Genomic DNA, 20,615 nt, shown 5'->3' with positions numbered 1-20,615 from the left:
ACAGCCCTAGATCCCTTAAACCTTGATTCCATACAACACATGTTTTTGTGAGCTCAAAGTTGGGGCAAAGTGGTTGGGGTAAAGTTACAAATTAACAGCATCTCAGCAAAGCAATTTTTCAAGGTACAGATCAAAATGGAATTTCTTATGTCTTCCCATTCTACATAGACACAGTAACAGTCTGATCTCTCTTTCTTTTCCCTACATATCCCCCTTTTCTATTTGACAAAACTGCCATGGTCATCATGGTCCATTCTCACTGGTCACTGTCTCTCCATAGCTGCTGGATACACCTGTAGACTAACAACAGAGAGAACGGACATACAAGGATTAATACAAAAATTGCAATAGTGGAACTTCCAATGTTTTCAACCCAAGTGGCAGGGTTAAGATTTGTGAGGCTGTCAACAGCTTTCATGATTGCCTCAGTTTCTGGTACCAGATTTAACTGGGCTTTTGATGCCTCAAAAATTTGTTCTTTTAATTTTGAAATATCTAAAGTAAGATTATCTTCTCTTCCTTGTAGCTGGCATCTCACCATGTCGCAGTGATGTTCAGATTCATTATAAGCTCGAGGTGTAATACAAAAATCTGATGTATTCCAGTCACACTGTAACTGAAAAAGATATTCCAAGCTCATGAGCCTATCTCCCATCCAAATTACAGTTTGTCTAAGATCATTAATTTGGTTTGCCAATTTTTGATCTATTTGGGTATGAGGATTCCACAATTTTGAGGAATTCTTTTGCCAATTATTCACATATTTTGCAGTTTGAACAGAGGAGTGTAAAGCAATTCCAGCAGCTGCAGCAGTAGCTGTGATAAGACCCATAATCACTGCAATCAAAATAAAAATGAATCTTTTGGATCTAGTTAGAACTCCTTTTAGTACTTCTGTTAAAATATGGATGGATGGGGAAGCCTCCCACTGTTGGTCCATGGACACAGGGATCCCCACACCCTCTCTTGCCCTCACTAGCAGAATACGGTGTTGCCAATCCAAAGTTGAATCAATGCAAGTAAACAATCTACAATTTTCACAGGTTATAGTTTGGGAATCTGGTTTAATAACTATGTTTCCTACAACTAGCATATAAAGGGGTTTTACACACCCCATTTCCATGGATAGAGTGATTCTAACCTTCTATAAACCTGGTCCAGCCTTTCATAGGCCAGATTAATGGGCCAGATGGATGGACCTGTCAACATGGTTGAGTCTGGCCCACACAATTATGAAATAATTGGCCTCAAGGAGCCCAGTTTATAATAGTTCCAAATTCTTTGTTTTGTAGTACCACTGCAGTATCAGCCACACGTTCTTCCCAAATTAGGACTTCTGGGCTTTTTGATTCTTTGGGAATTTCCTTGGGGCAAGGCTTCCCCTTAGGCCTAGATTGTAATGATCTTTGATAAGAAAAATCCTGTAAATTATTTATCTGTGGCCTGAGTGACTTTCCCCTTACCATGTGGTAAGTAAATCTACTGATGGCACTGACAGTAGGTACTTCTACCAACCAATTTTGGGTTGTAGGTATTAAGCATCCTGGTGCTTTCCCCAGGCAAATAGGAGGATAATGATACCCAATGGAAATGTTTATCCTCATTCCTTCTTCTTCAGGTTGGGCAGGGCCACGGTCATCTGTGGGGCCTGGTACCCATGCACTATTATTAACATATACTTGAATAGGATTATCTATCCAAGTGACTGCCCGAAGTAAGGGCGGGAAAGGCACATAGGCCCAGTAAGTATAATTAGCTGCAGCTACTCCTGCAGACATAGGGAGACTTACCACCCTTGGTACAATCATTAAAGCTGCAAGCAGCATATTCTCTGGAGTTTGTGTTAACCTTGTATTCTTCAGGCTTTTTTCAGCTAACTGTGTCAGCTTCTTTAGCTGGGCCCAGGTCAGCAGCTCCACTTTCTTGGTGGATGGCAACTTCATCTGTTCTTCTGATATCACCATTTTGTTCACCTGGCGAGTCAATGATGCTCGATTGCGGGTTTTCCATCTCCACGGAGGCACTTTTCTTTGCATCTCTGATGGGTTCATTGTAGAACTTCAAATGTCTAGTGGGTATCCAAACAGGAAGCTGATTTTCTCCTGGTGAAACACAAGCAAAACCTCTCCCACATGTTATCACCTTACCTATTTCTCATGTCGTATTTTTGATCTTTCCACCAAATCAGTTTTCCCTCATGTGGGCTGTTCTTTTTACCAGTAAAATGTTGTTCTGCAGAAGTAGTGGTCTTATTTCTATAAATGTTTAAAAAAATTAAAGTATAGAGTGCTGGATTAAGTTGCATCTGGGGAGTGTTATACTCCTTACTCTCTTTTTCCTTTTTTGTTTAACCAATTGAGCTTTGAGTGTTCTATTAGTTCTTTCAATTATGGCCTGTCCTTGGGAATTATAAGGGATTCCTGTTGTATGTGTAATTTTCCACTGATTTAAGAATTTTTGGAATGCTTTACTACAGTAGCCTGGCCCATTATCTGTTTTAATTTTTTCTGGAACTCCCATGACAGCAAAACAAGATAATAAATGGCTTTTAACATGGGAAGTACTTTCTTCTGTCTAGCAGGTTGCCCATATGAAATGTGAACAAGTATCAACCAACACATGGAGAAATGACAATTTTCCAAATGAAGGTACATGTGTGACATCCATTTGCCATAATGCATTAGGACATAAACCTCTGGGATTAAGTCCTGCCTCCTGAGTGGGCAGGTGTAGGACTTGACACTCAGTACAATGTTGTACAGTATTTTTTGCCTGTTTCCATGCGATATCAAATTTATTTTTTAATCCTGTTGCATTTACATGAGTCAGGGCATGACGTTCTTGTGCTTCCATGAAGGCAGATGATACTAGCAAGCCAGCTTGTTCATTTCCCTTAGTTAAGGCCCTGGTAAATTAGTATGTGCTTGAATACGAGTAATATAAAATGGGAAATTTCTTTTTCTTACAGTTTGCTGTAAAAAATTAAACAGCTGATTCAACTGATCATCCATACTACATTTGATTAGGGCTGTCTCAACATCCTTTGTAGCCTGTACTACATATGCAGAATCTGAAACAATGTTAATAGGCTGATTAAAATCTTGTAACACTGAAATAACAGCAACCAATTCTGCTCTTTGAGCTGAGTGACATTGAGTTTCAATGATTCATTCTTTTGGCCTGGGGTAAGCCATTTTTCCATTGCTGGAACCATCAGTAAACACCATCAGAGCATTTTCTAAAGGTTTGTGTCTGCTAATTTTAGGTAAAATCCAAGTAGTCAATTTTGAAAACTGGAAGATTTTTGTTCTTGGGTAATGATGATCAACAATTCCCACAAAAGCAGCAAGACCAATCTGCCACGCAGCAGAATTGATAAAGGCTTGTCTAACCTGTTCCTTGTTTAAAGGAACAATGATTTTATCTGAGTCACTTCCACACAATTTTACTATTCGTAGTCTTCCCTGAACAATTAATGTAGCCATTTGATCTAAGTACAATGTAAAAGTCTTAATTGTACTGTGAGGAAAGAATGACCACTCCACAAGATCTGTATTTTGATAATTCCATGTTTGTAGAGATAGCGGTGTAGATATTTCCATTTTTACAGAGATAGCGGTGTAGGTATTTCCATGTTTATAGAGATAGCGGTGTACATATTTCCATGTTTACACAGATAGCGGTGTAGATATTTCCATGTTTATAGAGATGGCGGTGTAGATATTTCCATGTATATAGAGATGGCGATGTAGATATTTCCATGCTTATACAGATAGCGGTGTAGATATTTCCATGTTTATAGAGATAGCGCTATAGATATTTCCACGTTTGTAGAGATAGCGGTGTAGATATTTCCATGTTTATACAGATAGCGGTGTAGATATTCCCATGTTCATAGAGATAGCAGTGAAGATATCTACATGTTCATACAGATAGCGGTGTAGATATTTCCATGTTTACAGAGATGGCGGTGTAGATATTTCCATGTTCATACAGATGGCGGTGTAGATATTTCCATGTTTATACAGATGGCGGTGTAGATATTTCCATGTTCATACAGATGGCGGGGTAGATATTTCCATGTTTATACAGATGGCGGTGTAGATATTTCCAGGTTTATACAGATGGCGGTGTAGATATTTCCATGTTTATACAGATGGCATTGTAGATATTTCCACGTTTATACAGACAGCAGTGTAGATATTTCTATGTTTATAGAGATAGCAGTGTAGGTATTTCCATGTTTATAGAGATGGCGGTGTAGATATTTCCACGTTTATACAGATAGCAGTGTAGATATTTTCATGTTTATACAGATAGCGGTGTAGATATTTCCATGTTTATACAAATGGGGGTGTAGATATTTCCATGTTTACAGAGATAGCGGTGTAGATATTTCCATGATCCTACAGATGGCGGTGTAGATATTTCCATGTTTATAGAGATAGCGGTGTAGATATTTCCATGTTTATAGAGATAGCGGTGTAGATATTTCCTTGTTTATACAGATTGCGGTGTAGATATTTCCATGTTTATAGAGATGGCGGTGTAGATATTTCCACGTTTGCACAGATAGCGGTGTAGATATTTCCGTGTTAATACAGATAGCGGTGCAGATATTTGCATGTTTACAGATAGCGGTGTAGATATTTCCATGTTTATACAGATGGCGGTGTAGATATTTCCATGTTTATACAGATAACGGTGTAGATTTTCCATGTTTATACAGATAGTGGTGTTAATATTTCCAAGTTTATACAGATAGCGGTGTAGGTATTTCTATGTTTATAGAAATATCAGTGTAGATATTTCCATGTTTATAGAGATAGTGGTGTAGGTATTTCCATGTTTATGCAGATGGCGGTGTAGATATTTCCATGTTTATACAGATGGCGGTGTAGATATTTCCATGTTTATTGAGATGGATTTGTAGATATTTCCATATTTATACAGATAGCAGCGTAGATATTTCCACGTTTATAGAGATGACGGTGTAGATATTTCCACGTTTATACAGACAGTGGTGTAGACTTTTCCATGTTTATAGAGATAGCGGTGTAGATATGTCCATGATTACACAGATAGCGGTGTAGGTATTTCCATGTTTACACAGATAGCGGTGTAGATATTTCCAGGTTTCTACAGATAGCAGTGTAGATATTTCCATGTTTATACAGATAGCGGCGTAGATATTTCCATGTTTATACAGATAGCGGTGTACATATTTTCATTTTTATACAGATGACGGTGTAGATATTTTCCTGTTCATAGAGATAGTGGTGTAGATATATCCATGTTTATATAGATAGCGGTGTAGATATTTCCATGTTTATACAGATGGATGTGTAGATATTTCCGTATTGATACAGATAGGAGCATAGTTATTTCCATGTTTATAGACATGGCAGTGTAGATATTTCCACGTTTATACAGACAGTGGTGTCGATTTTTCCATGTTCATACAGATAGTGGTGTAGATATGTCCATGTTTATACAGATAGCGGTGTAGATGTTTCCATGTTTATACTGCTAGCGGTGTAAATATTTCCATGTTTATAGAGATAGTGGTGTAGATATATTCATGTTCATGCAGATGGCGGTGTTGATATTTCCATGTTTATTCAGATGGCGGTGTAGAGATTTCCACGTACATACAGATAGCGGTGTGGATATTTCCAAGTTTATAAAGATAGTGGTGTAGATATTTCGATCTTTAAGCAGATGACTGTGTAGATATTTCCATGTTTTTACAGATGGCGGTGCAGATATTTCTATGTTTATAGAGACAGCGGTGTAGATATTTCCATGTTTATAGAGATAGCGGTGTAGATATTTCCATGTTTTAGAGATAGCGGTGTAGATATTTCCGTGTTCATACAGATAGCGTTGTAGATATTTCCATGTTTATACAGATAGCGGTGTAGATATTCCCAATTTTATACAGACAGCGGTGTAGATTTTTCCATGTTTATAGAGATAGCGGTGTAGATATGTACATGTTTATACAGATAGCGGTGTAGTTGTTTCCATGTTTATACAAATAGCGGTGTAGATATTTTCATGTTAATACAGATAGTGGTCCAGATATTTCCATGTTAACAGATAGCAGTGTAGATATTTCCATGCTTATACAAATAGCGGTGTAGATATTTCCATGTTCACACAGATGGCGGTGTAGATATTTCCATGTTTATACAGATAGTAGTGTAGATATTTCCATGTTTACAGTGATTGCGGTGTAGATATTTCCATGTTTATAGAGATAGCGGTGTAGATATTTCCATGTTTACAGAGATGGCGTTGTAGATATTTCCTTGTTTATACAGATGGCGGTGTAGATATTTCCATCTTTATAAAGATAGCGGTATAGATATTTTCATGTTTATTCAGATGGCAGTGTAGGTATTTCCATGTTTATGCAGATGGCGGTGTAGATATTTCCATGTTTATACAGATAGCGCTGTAGATATTTCCATGTTTATACAGATGTCCGTGTAGATATTTCCATGTTTATGCAGATGGCTGTGTAGATAGTTCCATGTTTATACAGATAGCGGTGTAGATATTTCCAGGTTTATACAGATGGCGGTGTAGATATTTCCATGTTTATAGAGATAGCGGTGTAGATATTTCCATGTTTATACAGATAGCGGTGTAGGTATTTCCATGTCCATAGAGATAGTGGTGTAGATATTTCCATGTTTATACAGATAGTGGTGTAGGTATTTCCATGTTTATAGAGATCGCGGTGTAGATATTTCCATGTTTATACAGATGGCGGTGTAGATATTTCCATGTTTATACAGATGGCGGTGTAGATATTTCCATGTTTATAAGAATGGAGGTGTAAATATTTCCATGTTTACACAGATGGCGGTGTAGCTATTTCCATGTTTATACAGATGGCGGCGTAGATATTTCCATGTTTATAGAGACGTTGGTGTAGATATTTCCATGTTTATAGAGATCGCGGTGTAGATATTTCCATGTTTATACAGATGGCGGTGTAAATATTTCCATGTTTACACAGATGGCGGTGTGGATATTTCTATGTTTTAAAGATAGTAGTGTAGATATATCCATGTTTATACAGTTCACTGTGTAGATATTTCCATGTTTATAGAGATGGCGGTGTAGATATTTCCACGTTTATAGAGATAGCGGTGTAGATATTTCCATGTTTTAGAGGTAGTGTAGATATATCCATCTTTATACAGATAGCGGTGTAGATATTTCCATATTCGTACAGATAGCGGTGTATGTATTACCATGATTATACAGATAGTCGTGTAGATATTTTCATGTTTATAGAGATGCTGGTGAAGATAGTTCCATGTTTATAGAGATAGTGGTGTAGGTGTTTCTACGTTTATAGAGATAGCGGTGCAGATATTTCCATGTTTATAGAGATAGCGGTGTAGATATTTCCATATTTATACAGATGGCGGTGTAGATATTTCCATGTTTATACAGATGGATGTTTAGATATTACCACATTTATACAGATAGCAGCTTAGATATTTCCATGTTTATAGAGATGGCGGTGTAGATATTTACATGTTTATACAGATGGCGTTGTAGATAGTTTCATGTTTATGGAGATGGCAGTGTAGATATTTTCATGTTTATAGAGATGGCGGTGTAGATATTTCCATGTTTATAGAGATAGCGGTGTAGGTATTTCCATGTTTATGGAGATAGCGGTGTACATATTTCCATGTTTATACAGATGGCTGTGTTGATATTTCCATATTTATACAGATGGCCCTGTAGATATTTCCATGTTTATACAGATGGCGGTGAAGATATTTCCATGTTTAAGCAGATGGCGGTGTAGATATTTAAATGTTTATAGAGATGGCGGTGTAGATATTTCCATGTTTATAGAGATAGCGGTGTAGATATTTCAAAGTTTATAGAGATACCGGTGTAGATATTTCCAGGCATATAGAGATAGCGTTGTAGGTATTTCCATGTTTATAGAGATAGCGGTGTAGATATTTCCATGTTTATACAGATAGCGGTGTAGGTATTTCGATGTTAATACAGATAGCGTTGTACATATTTCCATGTTTATACAGATAGCGGTGGAGATATTTCCATGTTTATACAGATCATGGTGTAGATATTTCCATGTTTATACAGATAGCGTTGTAGAGATTTCCGTGTTTATATAGATAGCATTGTAGATATTTCCATGTTTATACAGATAGCGGTGTAGATATTTCCATCTTTCTACAGATGGCAGTGTAGATATTTCCATGTTTATACAGATGGCGGTGCAGATATTTCCACGTTTATATAGTTGGCGGTGTAGATATTTCCTTGTTTACGTAGATGGCGGTGTAGATATTTCCATGTTTATAGAGATGGCGGTGTAAATATTTCCATGTTTATAGAGATAGCGGTGAAGGTATTTCCATGTTTATAGATATAGCGGTGTCGATATTTCCATGTTTATAGTATAGTGGTGTAGATATTTCCATGTTTATATACATGGTGGTGTAGATATTTCCTTGTTTATGTTGATGGCGGTGTAAATATTTCCATGTTTATAGAGATGGCGGTGTATGTATTTGTTTATAGAGATTGCGGTGTAGTATTTCCATGTTTACACAGATAGCCGTGTAGATATTTCCATGTTTATACCGATAGCGGTGTTGGTATTTTCATGTTTATACAGATAGCCGTGTAGATATTTCCATGTTTATACAGCTCGCGGTGTAGATATTTCCATCTTTCGACAGATGGCAGTGTAGATATTTCCATGTTTATAGAGATAGCGGTAGTGATATTTCCATGTTTATACAGATAGCGGTGTAGACATTTCCATGTTATAGAGATAGCGTTGTAGATATTTCCATATTTATACAGATAGCGGTGTAGGTATTTCCATGTTTATGGAGATAGCAGTGTAGATATTTCCATGTTTATACAGATAGCGGTGTAGATATTTCCATGTTGATACAGATAGCGGTGTTCGTATTTCCATGTTTATACTGATGGTGTAGATATTTCCATGTTTTTACAGCTCGCGGTGTAAATATTTACATCTTTATACAGATGGCAGTGTGGATATTTCCATGTTTATACAGATAGCGGTGTTCATATTTCCATGTTTGCAGGGATAGCGGTGTAGATATTTCCATGTTTATACCGATAACGGTGTAGTTATTTCCATGTCTATGAAGACAGCGGTGTTGATATTTCCATGTATATTCAGATGGCTTTGTAGATATTTCCATGTTTATACAGATGGTGGTGTAGATATTTCCATGTTTATACAGATCGCGGTGTACATATTTCCATGTTTCTACAGATGGCATCGTAGATATTTCCATGTTTATAGAGATAGTGATTGAGATATTTCCATGTTTATGCAGATAGTGGTGTAGATATTTCCTTGTTTGCAGATACAGCGGTGTAGTTATTTCCATGTTTATACAGGTAGCGGTGTAGTTATCTCCATGTTTATACAGATAGCGGCATAGAAATTTCCAAGTATATACAGATGGCGGTGCAAGTATTTCCATTTTTATACAGATCGCGATGTAGATATTTCCATGTTTATACAGATAGCGGTGTAGCTATTTCCATGTTTATATAGATGGTGGTGTTGATAGTTCCATGTTTACAGGGATAGCATTGTAGATATTTCCATGTTTATACAGATGGCGGTGTAGATATTTCCATGTTTATACAGATGGCCGTGTAGATATCTCCATGTTTATGCAGATGGTGGTGTAGACATTTTGATGTTTATGCAGATGGTGGTGTAAATATTTCCATGTTTATGGAGATAGCGGTGTAGATATTTCCACATTTATACAGATGGTGGTGTAGATATTTCCATGTTTATACAGATTGCGGTGTAGATATTTCCATGTTTATACTGATAGCGCTGTAGATATTTCCATCTTTACACAGATAGTAGTGTAGATATTTCTATGATTACACAGATAGCGATGTAGATATTTCCATGTTTACAGATAGCGGTGTAGATATTTCCATGTTTGTATAGATGGAGGTGTAGATATTTCCTTGTTTATGTAGATGGCAGTGTTGATTTCTCCATGTTTATAGAGATGGCGGTGTAGGTATGTCCATGTTTATAGAGATAGCGGTGTAGATACTTGAATTGTTTATAAAGATGGCTGTGTAGTTTTTTCCATGTATATATAGATGGCAGTATAGATATTTTGATGTTTATACAGATGGTGGTGTAGATATTTCCATGTTTATACAGATGACTGTGTAGATATTTCCATGTTTTTACAGATGGCGGTGTAGATAGTTTCATGTTTATGGAGATGGCAGTGTATGTATTTTCATGTTTATAGAGATGGCGGTGTAGATATTTCCATGTTTATAGAGTTAGTGGTGTAGATATTTCCATGTTTATAGAGATAGCGGTGTAGATATTTCCATGTTTATGGAGAAGGCTGTGTAGATATTTCCATGTGTATACAGATGGCACTGTAGATATTTCCATGTTTACACAGGTGGTGGTGTAGATATTTCCATGTTTATACAGATGACTGTGTAGATATTTCCATGTTTTTACAGATGGCCTTGTACATCTTTCCATGTTTATGGAGATCGCGTTGTATATATTTCCATGTTCATAGAGATAACGGTGTAGATATTTCCATGTTTATAGAGATAGTGGTGTAGATATTTCCATGTTTATTGAGATAGCAGTGTAAATATTTCCATGTTTATACAGTTAACGGTGTACATATTTCCATGTTTATACAGATGGCGGTGTTGATATTTCCATGTTTATACAGATGGCCATGTAGATATTTCCGTGTTTATACAGGCAGCGGTGTAGCTATTTCCATGTTTGTACAGATCGTGGTGTAGTTATTTCCATCTTTCTACAGATGGCAGCGTAGATATTTCCATGTTTATAGAGATAGTGGTTGAGATATGTCCATGTTTATGCAGATAGCGGTGTAGATATTTCCATGTTTGCAGATACAGCGGTGCAGTTATTTCCATGTTTATACAGGTTGCGGTGTACTTATCTCCATGTTTATACAGATAGCGGCATAGAAATTTCCATGTTTCTACAGATGGCGGTGCAGATATTTCCATGTTTATACAGAGAGCGGTGTAAATATTTCCATGTTTATACAGGTGGCGGTGTTGATATTTCCAGGTTTATACAGATGGCCATGTAGATATTTCCAAGTTTATACAGATGGCGGTGTAGATATTTCCATGGATATGCAGATGTCGGTGTAGATATTTCCATGTTTCTAGAGATGGCGGTGTAGATATTTCCATGTTTATAGAGATATCGGTGTAGATATTTCCATGTTTCTAGAGATAGCGGTGTAGATATTTCCATGTTTATAGAGATGGCTGTGTAGATATTTCCATGTGTATACAGATGGCAGTGTAGATATTTCCATGTTTATACAAATGTTGGTGTAGATATTTCCATGTTTATATAGACAACTGTGTAGATATTTCCATGTTTTTACAGATGGCGTTGTAGATCTTTCCATGTTTATAGAGATCGCGGTGTATATATTTCCATGTTCATAGAGATAGCGGTGTAGATATTTCGATGTTTATAGAGATAGCGGTGTAGGTATTTCCATGTTTATTGAGAAAGCAGAGTAAATATGTCCATGTTTATACAGTTAGCGGTGTAGATATTTCCATGTTTATACAGGTAGCGGTGTACTTATCTCCATGTTTATACAGATTGCGGCGTAGGAATTTCCATGTTTATACAGATGGCAGTGTTGGTATTTCCATGTTTATACAGATGGCCGTGTAGATATTTCCATATTTATACAGATGGCGGTGTAGATATTTCCATGGATATACAGATGTCGGTGAAGATATTTCCATGTTTATAGAGATGGCGGTGTAGATATTTCCATGTTTATAGAGACAGTGGTGTAGCTATTTCCATGTTTGTACAGATCGCGGTGTAGATATTTCCATCTTTCTACAGATGGCGGTGTTGATATTTCCATGTTTATACAGATGGCCGTGTAGATATTTCCATGTTTATGCAGATGGCGTTGTAGACATTTCCATGTTTATACAGATGGCGGTGCAGATATTTCCATGTTTATTCAGATGGCCGTGAAGATATTTCTCTGTTTATACAGATGGTGGTGTATATATTTCCATGTTAATGCAGATGGTGGTGTAGACAAATTCATGTTTATGCAGATGGCGGTGTAGATATTTCCACGTTTATAGAGATAGCGGTGTAGATATTTCCATGTATATACAGATGGTGGTGTAGATATTTCCATGTTCATACAGATAGCGGTGTAGATATTTCCATGTTTATAGAGATTACGTTGTAGATATTTCCATGTTTTTACAGATGGTGGTGTGGATATTTCCATGTTTTTAGAGATGGCGGTGTTGATATTTCCATGTTTATGCAGATGGTGGTGTAGACAATTTCATGTTTATGCAGATGGCGGTGTAGATATTTCAATGTTTATAGAGATAGTGGTGTAGATATTTCCATGTTTATAGAGATAGCGGTGTAGATATTTCCATCTTTATACAGATAGCGGTGTAGATATTCCCATGTTTATGGAGATAGCGGTGTAGATATTTCCATGATTATACAGATAGCGGTGTAGATATTTCCACGTTTGTACAGATGGCAGTGTAGATATTTCCATTTTTCTACAGATGGCAGTGTAGATATTTCCAGGTTTATACAGATGGTGGTGTAGACATTTCCATGTTTATATAGAAGGCGGTGTAGGTGTTTCCTTGTTTATGTAGATGGCCGTGTAGATATCTCTATGTTGATAGAGATGGCGGTGTATATATTTCCATGTTGATACAGATAGCGGTGTAGATATTTCCATGTTTATAGAGAGAGCGTTGTAGGTATTTCTGTGTTTATAGAGATAGCGGTGTTGATATTTCCATGTTTATACAGATAGCTGTGTAGATATTTCTAAGTTTATAGAGATAGCGGTGTTGGTATTTCCATGTTTGTACAGATAGCGGTGTAGATATTTCCATGTTTATACCACTCACGGTGTATATATTTCCATCTTTATACACATGGCATTGTAGATATTTCCATGTTTATGCAGATGGCAGTGTAGATATTTCCATGTTTATTCAGATGACTGTGTAGGTATTTCCATGTTTCTCCAGATGGCGGTGTAGATATTTCCATGTTTATAGAGATAGCGGTGTAGATATTTCCATATTTATACAGATGGTGGTATAGATATTTCCATGTTTATACAGATAGTGGTGTAGATACTTCCAAGTTTCTACCGATTGCGGTATTCATATTTCCATGTTTACTGGGATAGTGGTGTACATATTTCTATGTTTATACACATAGCGGTGTAGATATTTCCATGTTTACACAGCGGTATAGATATTTCCATGTTTACACAGAAAGCGTTGTAGATATTTCCATGTTTTTACAGAAAGCGGTGTAGGTATTTCCATGTTTATACAAATAGCGGTGTAGATATTTCCATGTTTATACAGATAGCGGAGGTGATATTTCCATGTTTATTCACGAAGCGGTGTAGATATTTCCATGTTTACAGAGATAGCGGTGTAGATATTTCCATATTTATACAGATAGTGGTGTAGATACTTCCATGTTTATGCAGATGGCTGTGTAGATATTTCCATGTTTTTACAGATGGCTGTGTAGATATTTCCATGTTTATACAGATGGCAGTGTAGATATTTCCATGTTTATACAGATGACTGTGTAGCTATTTATATGTTTATACAGATGCCGGTGTAGATATTTCCATGTTTATAGAGATAGCGGTGTAGATATTTCCAGGTTTATACAGATAGCGGTGTAGATATTTCCATGTTTATAGAGATAGCAGTGTATATATTTCCATATTTATACAGATAGCGGTGTAGATATTTCCATGTTTATACAGATACCGGTGTAGATATTTCCATGTTTATGCAGATAGCACTGTAGATATTTGTTTATACAGATCATGGTGTAGATATTTCCATGTTTATACAGATAGCGTTTTAGATATTTCCATGTTTATACAGATAGCGGTGTAGCTATTTCCACGTTTACACAGATCGCAGTGTAGATATTTCCATTTTCTACAGATGGCAGTGTGGATATTTCCATGTTTTTAAAGATAGCAGTGTAGATAATTCCATGTTTATATAGATGGCGGTGTAGATATTTCCTTGTTTATGTAGATGGCGGTGTAGATATTTCCATGTTTATAGAGATGGCGGTGTACATATTTCCATGTTTATAGAGATAGCGGTGTAGGTATTTACATGTTTACAGAGATAGCAGTGTAAATATTTCCATATTTATACAGATAGTGGTGTAGACATTTCCATATTTATACAAATAGCGGTGTTGATATTTCCATCTTTATACAGTGAGCGCTGTACTTATTTGCATGTTTATACAGATCATGGTGTAGATATTTGCATTTTTATGCAGATAACGTTGTAGATATTTCCATGTTTATACAGATAGCGGTGTAGATATTTCCATGTTTATGCAGATCCTGGTGTAGATATTTCCATCTTTCTACAGACGGCAGTGTAGATATTTCCATGTTTATACAGATGGCGGTGTACATATTTCCATGTTTATATAGATTGCGGTGTAGAAATTTCCTTGTTTTTGTAGATGGCACTGTAGATTTTTCCATTTTTATAGAGATGGCGGTGTATATATTTCCATGTTTACAGATATAGCGGTGTAGATATTTCCACGTTTATAGAGATAGCGGTGTAGGTATTTCCATGTTTATTGAGATAGCGGAGTAAATATATCCATGTTTACAGAAATAGCGGTGTGGCTATTTCCATGTTTATACAGTTAGCGGTGTAGATATTTCCATGTTTATACAGATGGCGGTGTTGATATTTCCATGTTTATACAGATGGCCGTGTAGATATTTCCATGTTTATACAGGTAGCGGTGTAGCTATTTCCATGTTTATAGAGATCGCGGTGTAGATATTTCCATCTTTCTACAGATGGCAGCTTAGTTATTTCCATGTTTATAGAGGTAGTGGTTGAGATATTTCCATGATTATACAGATAGCGGTGTAGATATTTCCATATTTGCAGATACAGCGGTGTAGTTATTTCCATGTTTATACAGGTAGTGGTGTACCCATCTCCATGTATATACAGATAGCGGCGGAGAAATTTGCATGTTTATACAGATAGCGGTGCAGATATTTCCATGTTTATACAGATAGCGGTGTAAATATTTCCATGTTTATACAGATGGCGGTGTTGATATTTCCATGTTTATACAGATGTCGGTGTAGATTTTCCATGTTTATACAGATGGCGGTGTAGATATTTCTTTGTTTATAGATATAGCGGTGTAGATATTTCCGTGTTTATAGAGATGGCGGTGTAGATATTTCCATGTTTATAGAAATAGCGGTGTAGATATTTCCATGTTTATAGAGATAACGGTGTAGATATTTGCATGTGTATAGAGATGGCTGTGTAGATATTTCCATGTGTATATAGATGGCAGTGTAGATATTTCCATGTTTATACAGATGGTTGTGTAGATATTTCCATGTTTATATAGATGACTGTGTAGATATTTCGATGTTATTACAGATGGCATTGTAGATCTTTCCATGTTTATAGATATCACAGTGTATATATTTCCATGTTCATGGAGATAGCGGTGTAGATATTTCCATGTTTATAGGGATAGCGGTGTAGGTATTTCCATGTTTATTGAGATAGTGGAGTAAATATTTCCATGTTTATACAGTTAGCGGAGTAGATATTTCCATGTTTATACAGATGATGGTTTAGATATTTCCATGTTTATAGAGATAGTGGTGTAGATATTTCCATGTTTATATAGATGGTGGTGTAGATATTTCCTTTTTTATGTTGATGGTGGTGTAAATATTTCCATGTCTATAGAGATGGCGGTGAATGTATTTCTAAGTTTATAGAGATAGCGGTGTAGATATTTCCATGTTGATAGAGATAGCGGTGAAGATATTTCCATTTTATAGAGATAGCAGTGTAGATATTTCCATGTTTATACAGATAGCCGTGTAGATATTTCCATGTTTATACCAATAGCGGTTTTGGTATTTCCATGTTTATACAGATAGCGGTGTAGATATTTTGATGTTTATACAGCTCGCGGTGTAGATATTTCCATGTTTCTACAGATGGCAGTGTAGATATTTCCATGTTTATAGAGATAGCAGTTGAGATATTTCCATGTTTATACAGATAGCGGTGTAGATATTTCCATGTTTAGACAGATAGCGGTGTATGTATTTCCATGTTTATAGAGATTGCGGTGTAGATATTTCCATGTTTATACAGATAGCGCTGTAGATATTTCCATGTTTATAGAGATAGCGGTGTTGGTATTTCCATGTTTATACAGATAGTGGTGTAGATACTTCCATGTTTTTACAGCTCGCGGTGTAGATATTTACATCTTTATACAGATGGCAGTGTGGATATTTCCATGTTTATACAGATGGCGGCGTAGACAGTTCCATGTTTCTGGAAATGGCAGTGTAGATAGTTTCATGTTTATAGAAATGGCAGTGTAGATATTTCCATGTTTATAGAGATAGCGGTGTCGGTATTTCCATGTTTATACAGATAGCAGTGTAGATATTTCCATGTGTATTCAGATGGTTGTGTAGATATTTCCATGTTTATACAGATAGCGTTGTAAATATTTCCATGTTTATACAGATAGCAGTGTAGATATTTCCATGTTTATACAGATCATGGTGTGGATATTTCCATGTTTCTACAGATGGCAGAGTAGATATTTCCCTGTTTTTACAGTTGGCGGTGTAGGTATTTCCATGTTTATATAGATGGTGGTGTAGATATTTCCTTCTTTATGTAGCTAGCTGTGTAGGCATTTCCATGTTTATAGGGATGGCGTTCTATATATTACCATGTTTATAGAGTTAGCGCTGTAGATATTTCCATGTTGATACAGATTGCAGTGTCGATATTTCCATGTTTATACAGATAGCGGTGTTGGTATTTCCATGTTTATACAGACAGCGGTGAAGTTATTTCCGTGTTTATACAGCTCGCGGTGTAGTTATTTTCATCTTTATACGGATGGCAGTGTAGATATTTTCATGTTTATAGAGATAGCGGTGTAGGTATTTCCATGTTCATACAGATAGCGGTGTAGATATTTCCATGTTTATAGAGATAGTGGTGTAGATATTCCCATATTTATACAGATAGCGGTGTAGATATTTCCATGTTTATACGGATTGGGGTGCAGATATTTCCATGTTTATAGGGATAGCGATGTAGATATTTCCATGTTTATACAGATGGCTGTGTAGATATTTCCATGTGTTTACAGATGGCGATGTAGATATTTCCATGTTTATACAGATGGTGGTGTAGATATTACCACGTTTATACAGATGACTTTGTAGATATTTCCATGTTTTTACAGATGGCAGTGTAGATATTTCCATGTTTATAGAGATAGCGGTTTAGATATTTCCAAGTTTGTATAGATGGAGGTTTAGATATTTCCTTGTTTATGTAGATGGCGGTGTGGATAGTTCCATGTTTATAGAGCTGGCGGTGTATATATTTCCATGTGTATAGAGATAGCGGTGTATACATTTCCATGTTTATAGAGATAGCGGTGTAGTTATTTCCATGTTTATAGAGATGGCGGTGCAGATATTTCCATGTTTATACAGATAGCGGTGTAGATATTTCCATGTTTATACAGATAGCGTTGTTGGTATTTCCATGTTTATACAGATAGTGGTGTAGATATTTCCATGTTTATACAGCTCGCGGTGTAGATATTTACATCTTTATACAGACGGCAGTGTAGATATTTACATGTTTATACAGATGGCGGTGTAGATATTTCCATGGTTATGGAGATGGCAGTGTAGATATTTTCATGTTTATACAGATGGTGTTGCACATATTTGCATGTTTATACAGATCGTGGTGTAGATATTTCCATGTTTATACAGAGAGCCGTGTAGATATTTCCATGTTTATACACGTAGCGGTGTAGATATTTCCATGTTTATACAGATAGCGGTGTTGGTATTTCCATGTTTATAGAGATAGCGGTGTAGATATTTCAATATTTATACAGCTCGAGTTGTAGATATTTACATCTTTGTACAGATGTCAGTGCTGATATTTCCATGTTTATACAGATGGTTGTGTAGATATTTCCATGTTTATAAAGATGTCGGTGTAGATAGTTCCATGATTATACAGATGGCAGTGTAGATATTTTCATGTTTATAGAGACGGCGGTGTAGATATTTCCTTGTTTATAGAGATAGCGGTGTAGATATTTCCATCGTTATAGAGATAGCGGTGTAGGTATTTCCATGTTTATAGAGATAGCGGTGTAAATATTTCCATGTTTATACAGATGGCTCTGTAGATATTTGCTTGGGAATACAGATGGCAGTGTAGATATTTCTATGTTTATACAGATGGTGGTGTAGGTATTTCCATGTTTATACAGATGACTGTGTAGATATTTCCATGTTTTTACAGATGGCGGAGTAGATATTTCCGTGTTTATAGAGATAGCAGTGTAGATATTTCCATGTTTATATAGATGGCGGTGTACATATTTTCTTGTTTATGTAGATGCCTGTGTAGATTTTCCATGTTTGTAGAAATGGCGGTGTATATATTTCCATGTTGATACAGATAGTGGTGTAGATATTTCCATGTTTATACAGATAGCGGTGTAGGTATTTCCATGTTTATACAGATAGCGGTGTAGATATTTCTATGAATATACAGATAGCAGTGTAGATATTTCCATGTTTACACAGATAGCAGTGTAGATATTTCCATGTTTATACAGATCACGGTGTAGATATTTCCATCGTTCTACAGATGGCATTGTAGATATTTCCATGTTTATAGAGATAGCGGTTGAGATATTTCCATGTTTATACAGATAGCAGTGTAGATATTTCCATGTTTATAGAGAAAGCGATGTAGATATTTCCATGTTTATAGAGATAGCAGTGTAGATATTTCCATGTTAAGTTAGATTGCGGTGTAGATATTTCCAAGTTTATAGAGATGGCAGTGTTGATATTTCCATGTTTATACAGATGGCCGTGTAGATATTTCCATGTTTATACAGATGGCGGTGTAGATATTTCCATGTTTATGCAGATGGCGGTGTTGATATTTCCATGTTTATACAGACGGCCCTGTAGATATTTCCATGTTTATACAGATGGCGGTGTAGATAATTCCATGGTTTTAGAGATGGCGTTGTAGACATTTAAATGTTTACAGAGATGGCAGTGTAGATATTTGCATGTTTGTAGAGATAGCGGAGTAGGTATTTCGATGTTTATACAGATGGTGATGTAGATATTTCCATGTTTATACAGATGACTGTGGGGATACTTCCTTGTTTTTACAGATGGCGGTGTAATTATTTCCATGTTTACAGAGATAGCGGTGTAAATATTTCCATGTTTATATAGTGGTGTAGATATTTCCATGTTTATAGAGAAAGCGGTGCAGATATTTCCATGTTTATTCAGATGGCTGTGTAGATATTTCCATGTTTATACAGACGGCTGTATAGATATTTCCATGTTTATACAGAAGACAGTGTAGATATTTCCATGTTTATGCAGATGTCTGTGTAGATATTTTCATGTTTATACATTTGGCGTTGTAGACATTTTCATGTTTATAGAGATGGTGGTGTAGATATTTCCATGTTTATACAGATAGCGGTGTAGATATTTTCATGTTTATAGAGAAATCGGTGTAAATATTTCCATATTTATACAGATAGCGGTGTAGATATTTCCATGTTTATACAGATAGCGGTGTAGATATTTCCATGTTTATACAGATCATTGTGAAGATATATCCATGTTTATACAGATCACGGTGAAGATATTTCCATCTTTCTACAGATGGCAGTGTAGATATTTCCATGTTCATAGAGATAGCGGTTGAGATATTTCCATGTTTATGCTGATTGAAGTGTAGATATTTCCATGTTTATAGAGATATCGGTGTAGATATTTCCATGTTTAAAGAGGTAGCAGTGTAGATATTTCCATGTTTATACAGATAGCGGTGTAGATATTTCCATGTTTATTCAGATCATGGTGTAGATATTTCCATGTTTATACAGATAGCATTGTAAATATTTCCATGTTTATACCGATAGCAGTATAGTTATTTCCATGTTTATACAGATCACGGTGTAGATATTTCCATCTTTCTACAGATGGCAGTGTAGATATTTTCATGTTTATAGAAATAGCGCTGTAGATATTTGCATGTTTATACAGATGGCTGTGTAGATATTTCCATGTGTTTACAGATGGCAGTGCAGATATTTCCATGTTTATACAGATGGTGGTGTAGATATTACCACGTTTATACAGATGTCTTTGTAGACATTTCCATGTTTTTATGGATGGCGGTGTAGATATTTCCATGTTTAGAGAGATAGCAGTGTAGATATTTCCAAGTTTATATAGATGGCAGTGTAGATATTTCCTTGTTTATGTAGATGGCGGTGTAGATATCTCCATGTTTATAGAGATGGCAGTGTATATACT

At 36.1% G+C, this 20,615-nt stretch overlaps 1 protein-coding gene across 1 annotated transcript; it reads right to left on the bottom strand.

The window, feature by feature from the left end:
* Nucleotides 1-256: 256 nt before the first annotated feature.
* On the bottom strand, nucleotides 257-2,122 carry LOC129143816 (endogenous retrovirus group K member 113 Env polyprotein-like). The gene is given in 2 exon segments (XM_054683597.2): nucleotides 257-1,107; nucleotides 1,208-2,122. Coding segments are annotated over 2 exon segments (1,695 nt in total). The 5' UTR covers nucleotides 2,052-2,122.
* Nucleotides 2,123-20,615: the final 18,493 nt, after the last annotated feature.

The sequence above is a fragment of the Pan troglodytes genome, chromosome 3 (genome assembly GCF_028858775.2).
Source record: "Pan troglodytes isolate AG18354 chromosome 3, NHGRI_mPanTro3-v2.0_pri, whole genome shotgun sequence".
Classification (NCBI taxonomy): domain Eukaryota; kingdom Metazoa; phylum Chordata; class Mammalia; order Primates; family Hominidae; genus Pan; species Pan troglodytes.
The sequence above is the reverse complement of the archived record's forward strand: the minus strand, read 5'-3'. Positions and strand labels throughout refer to the sequence as shown.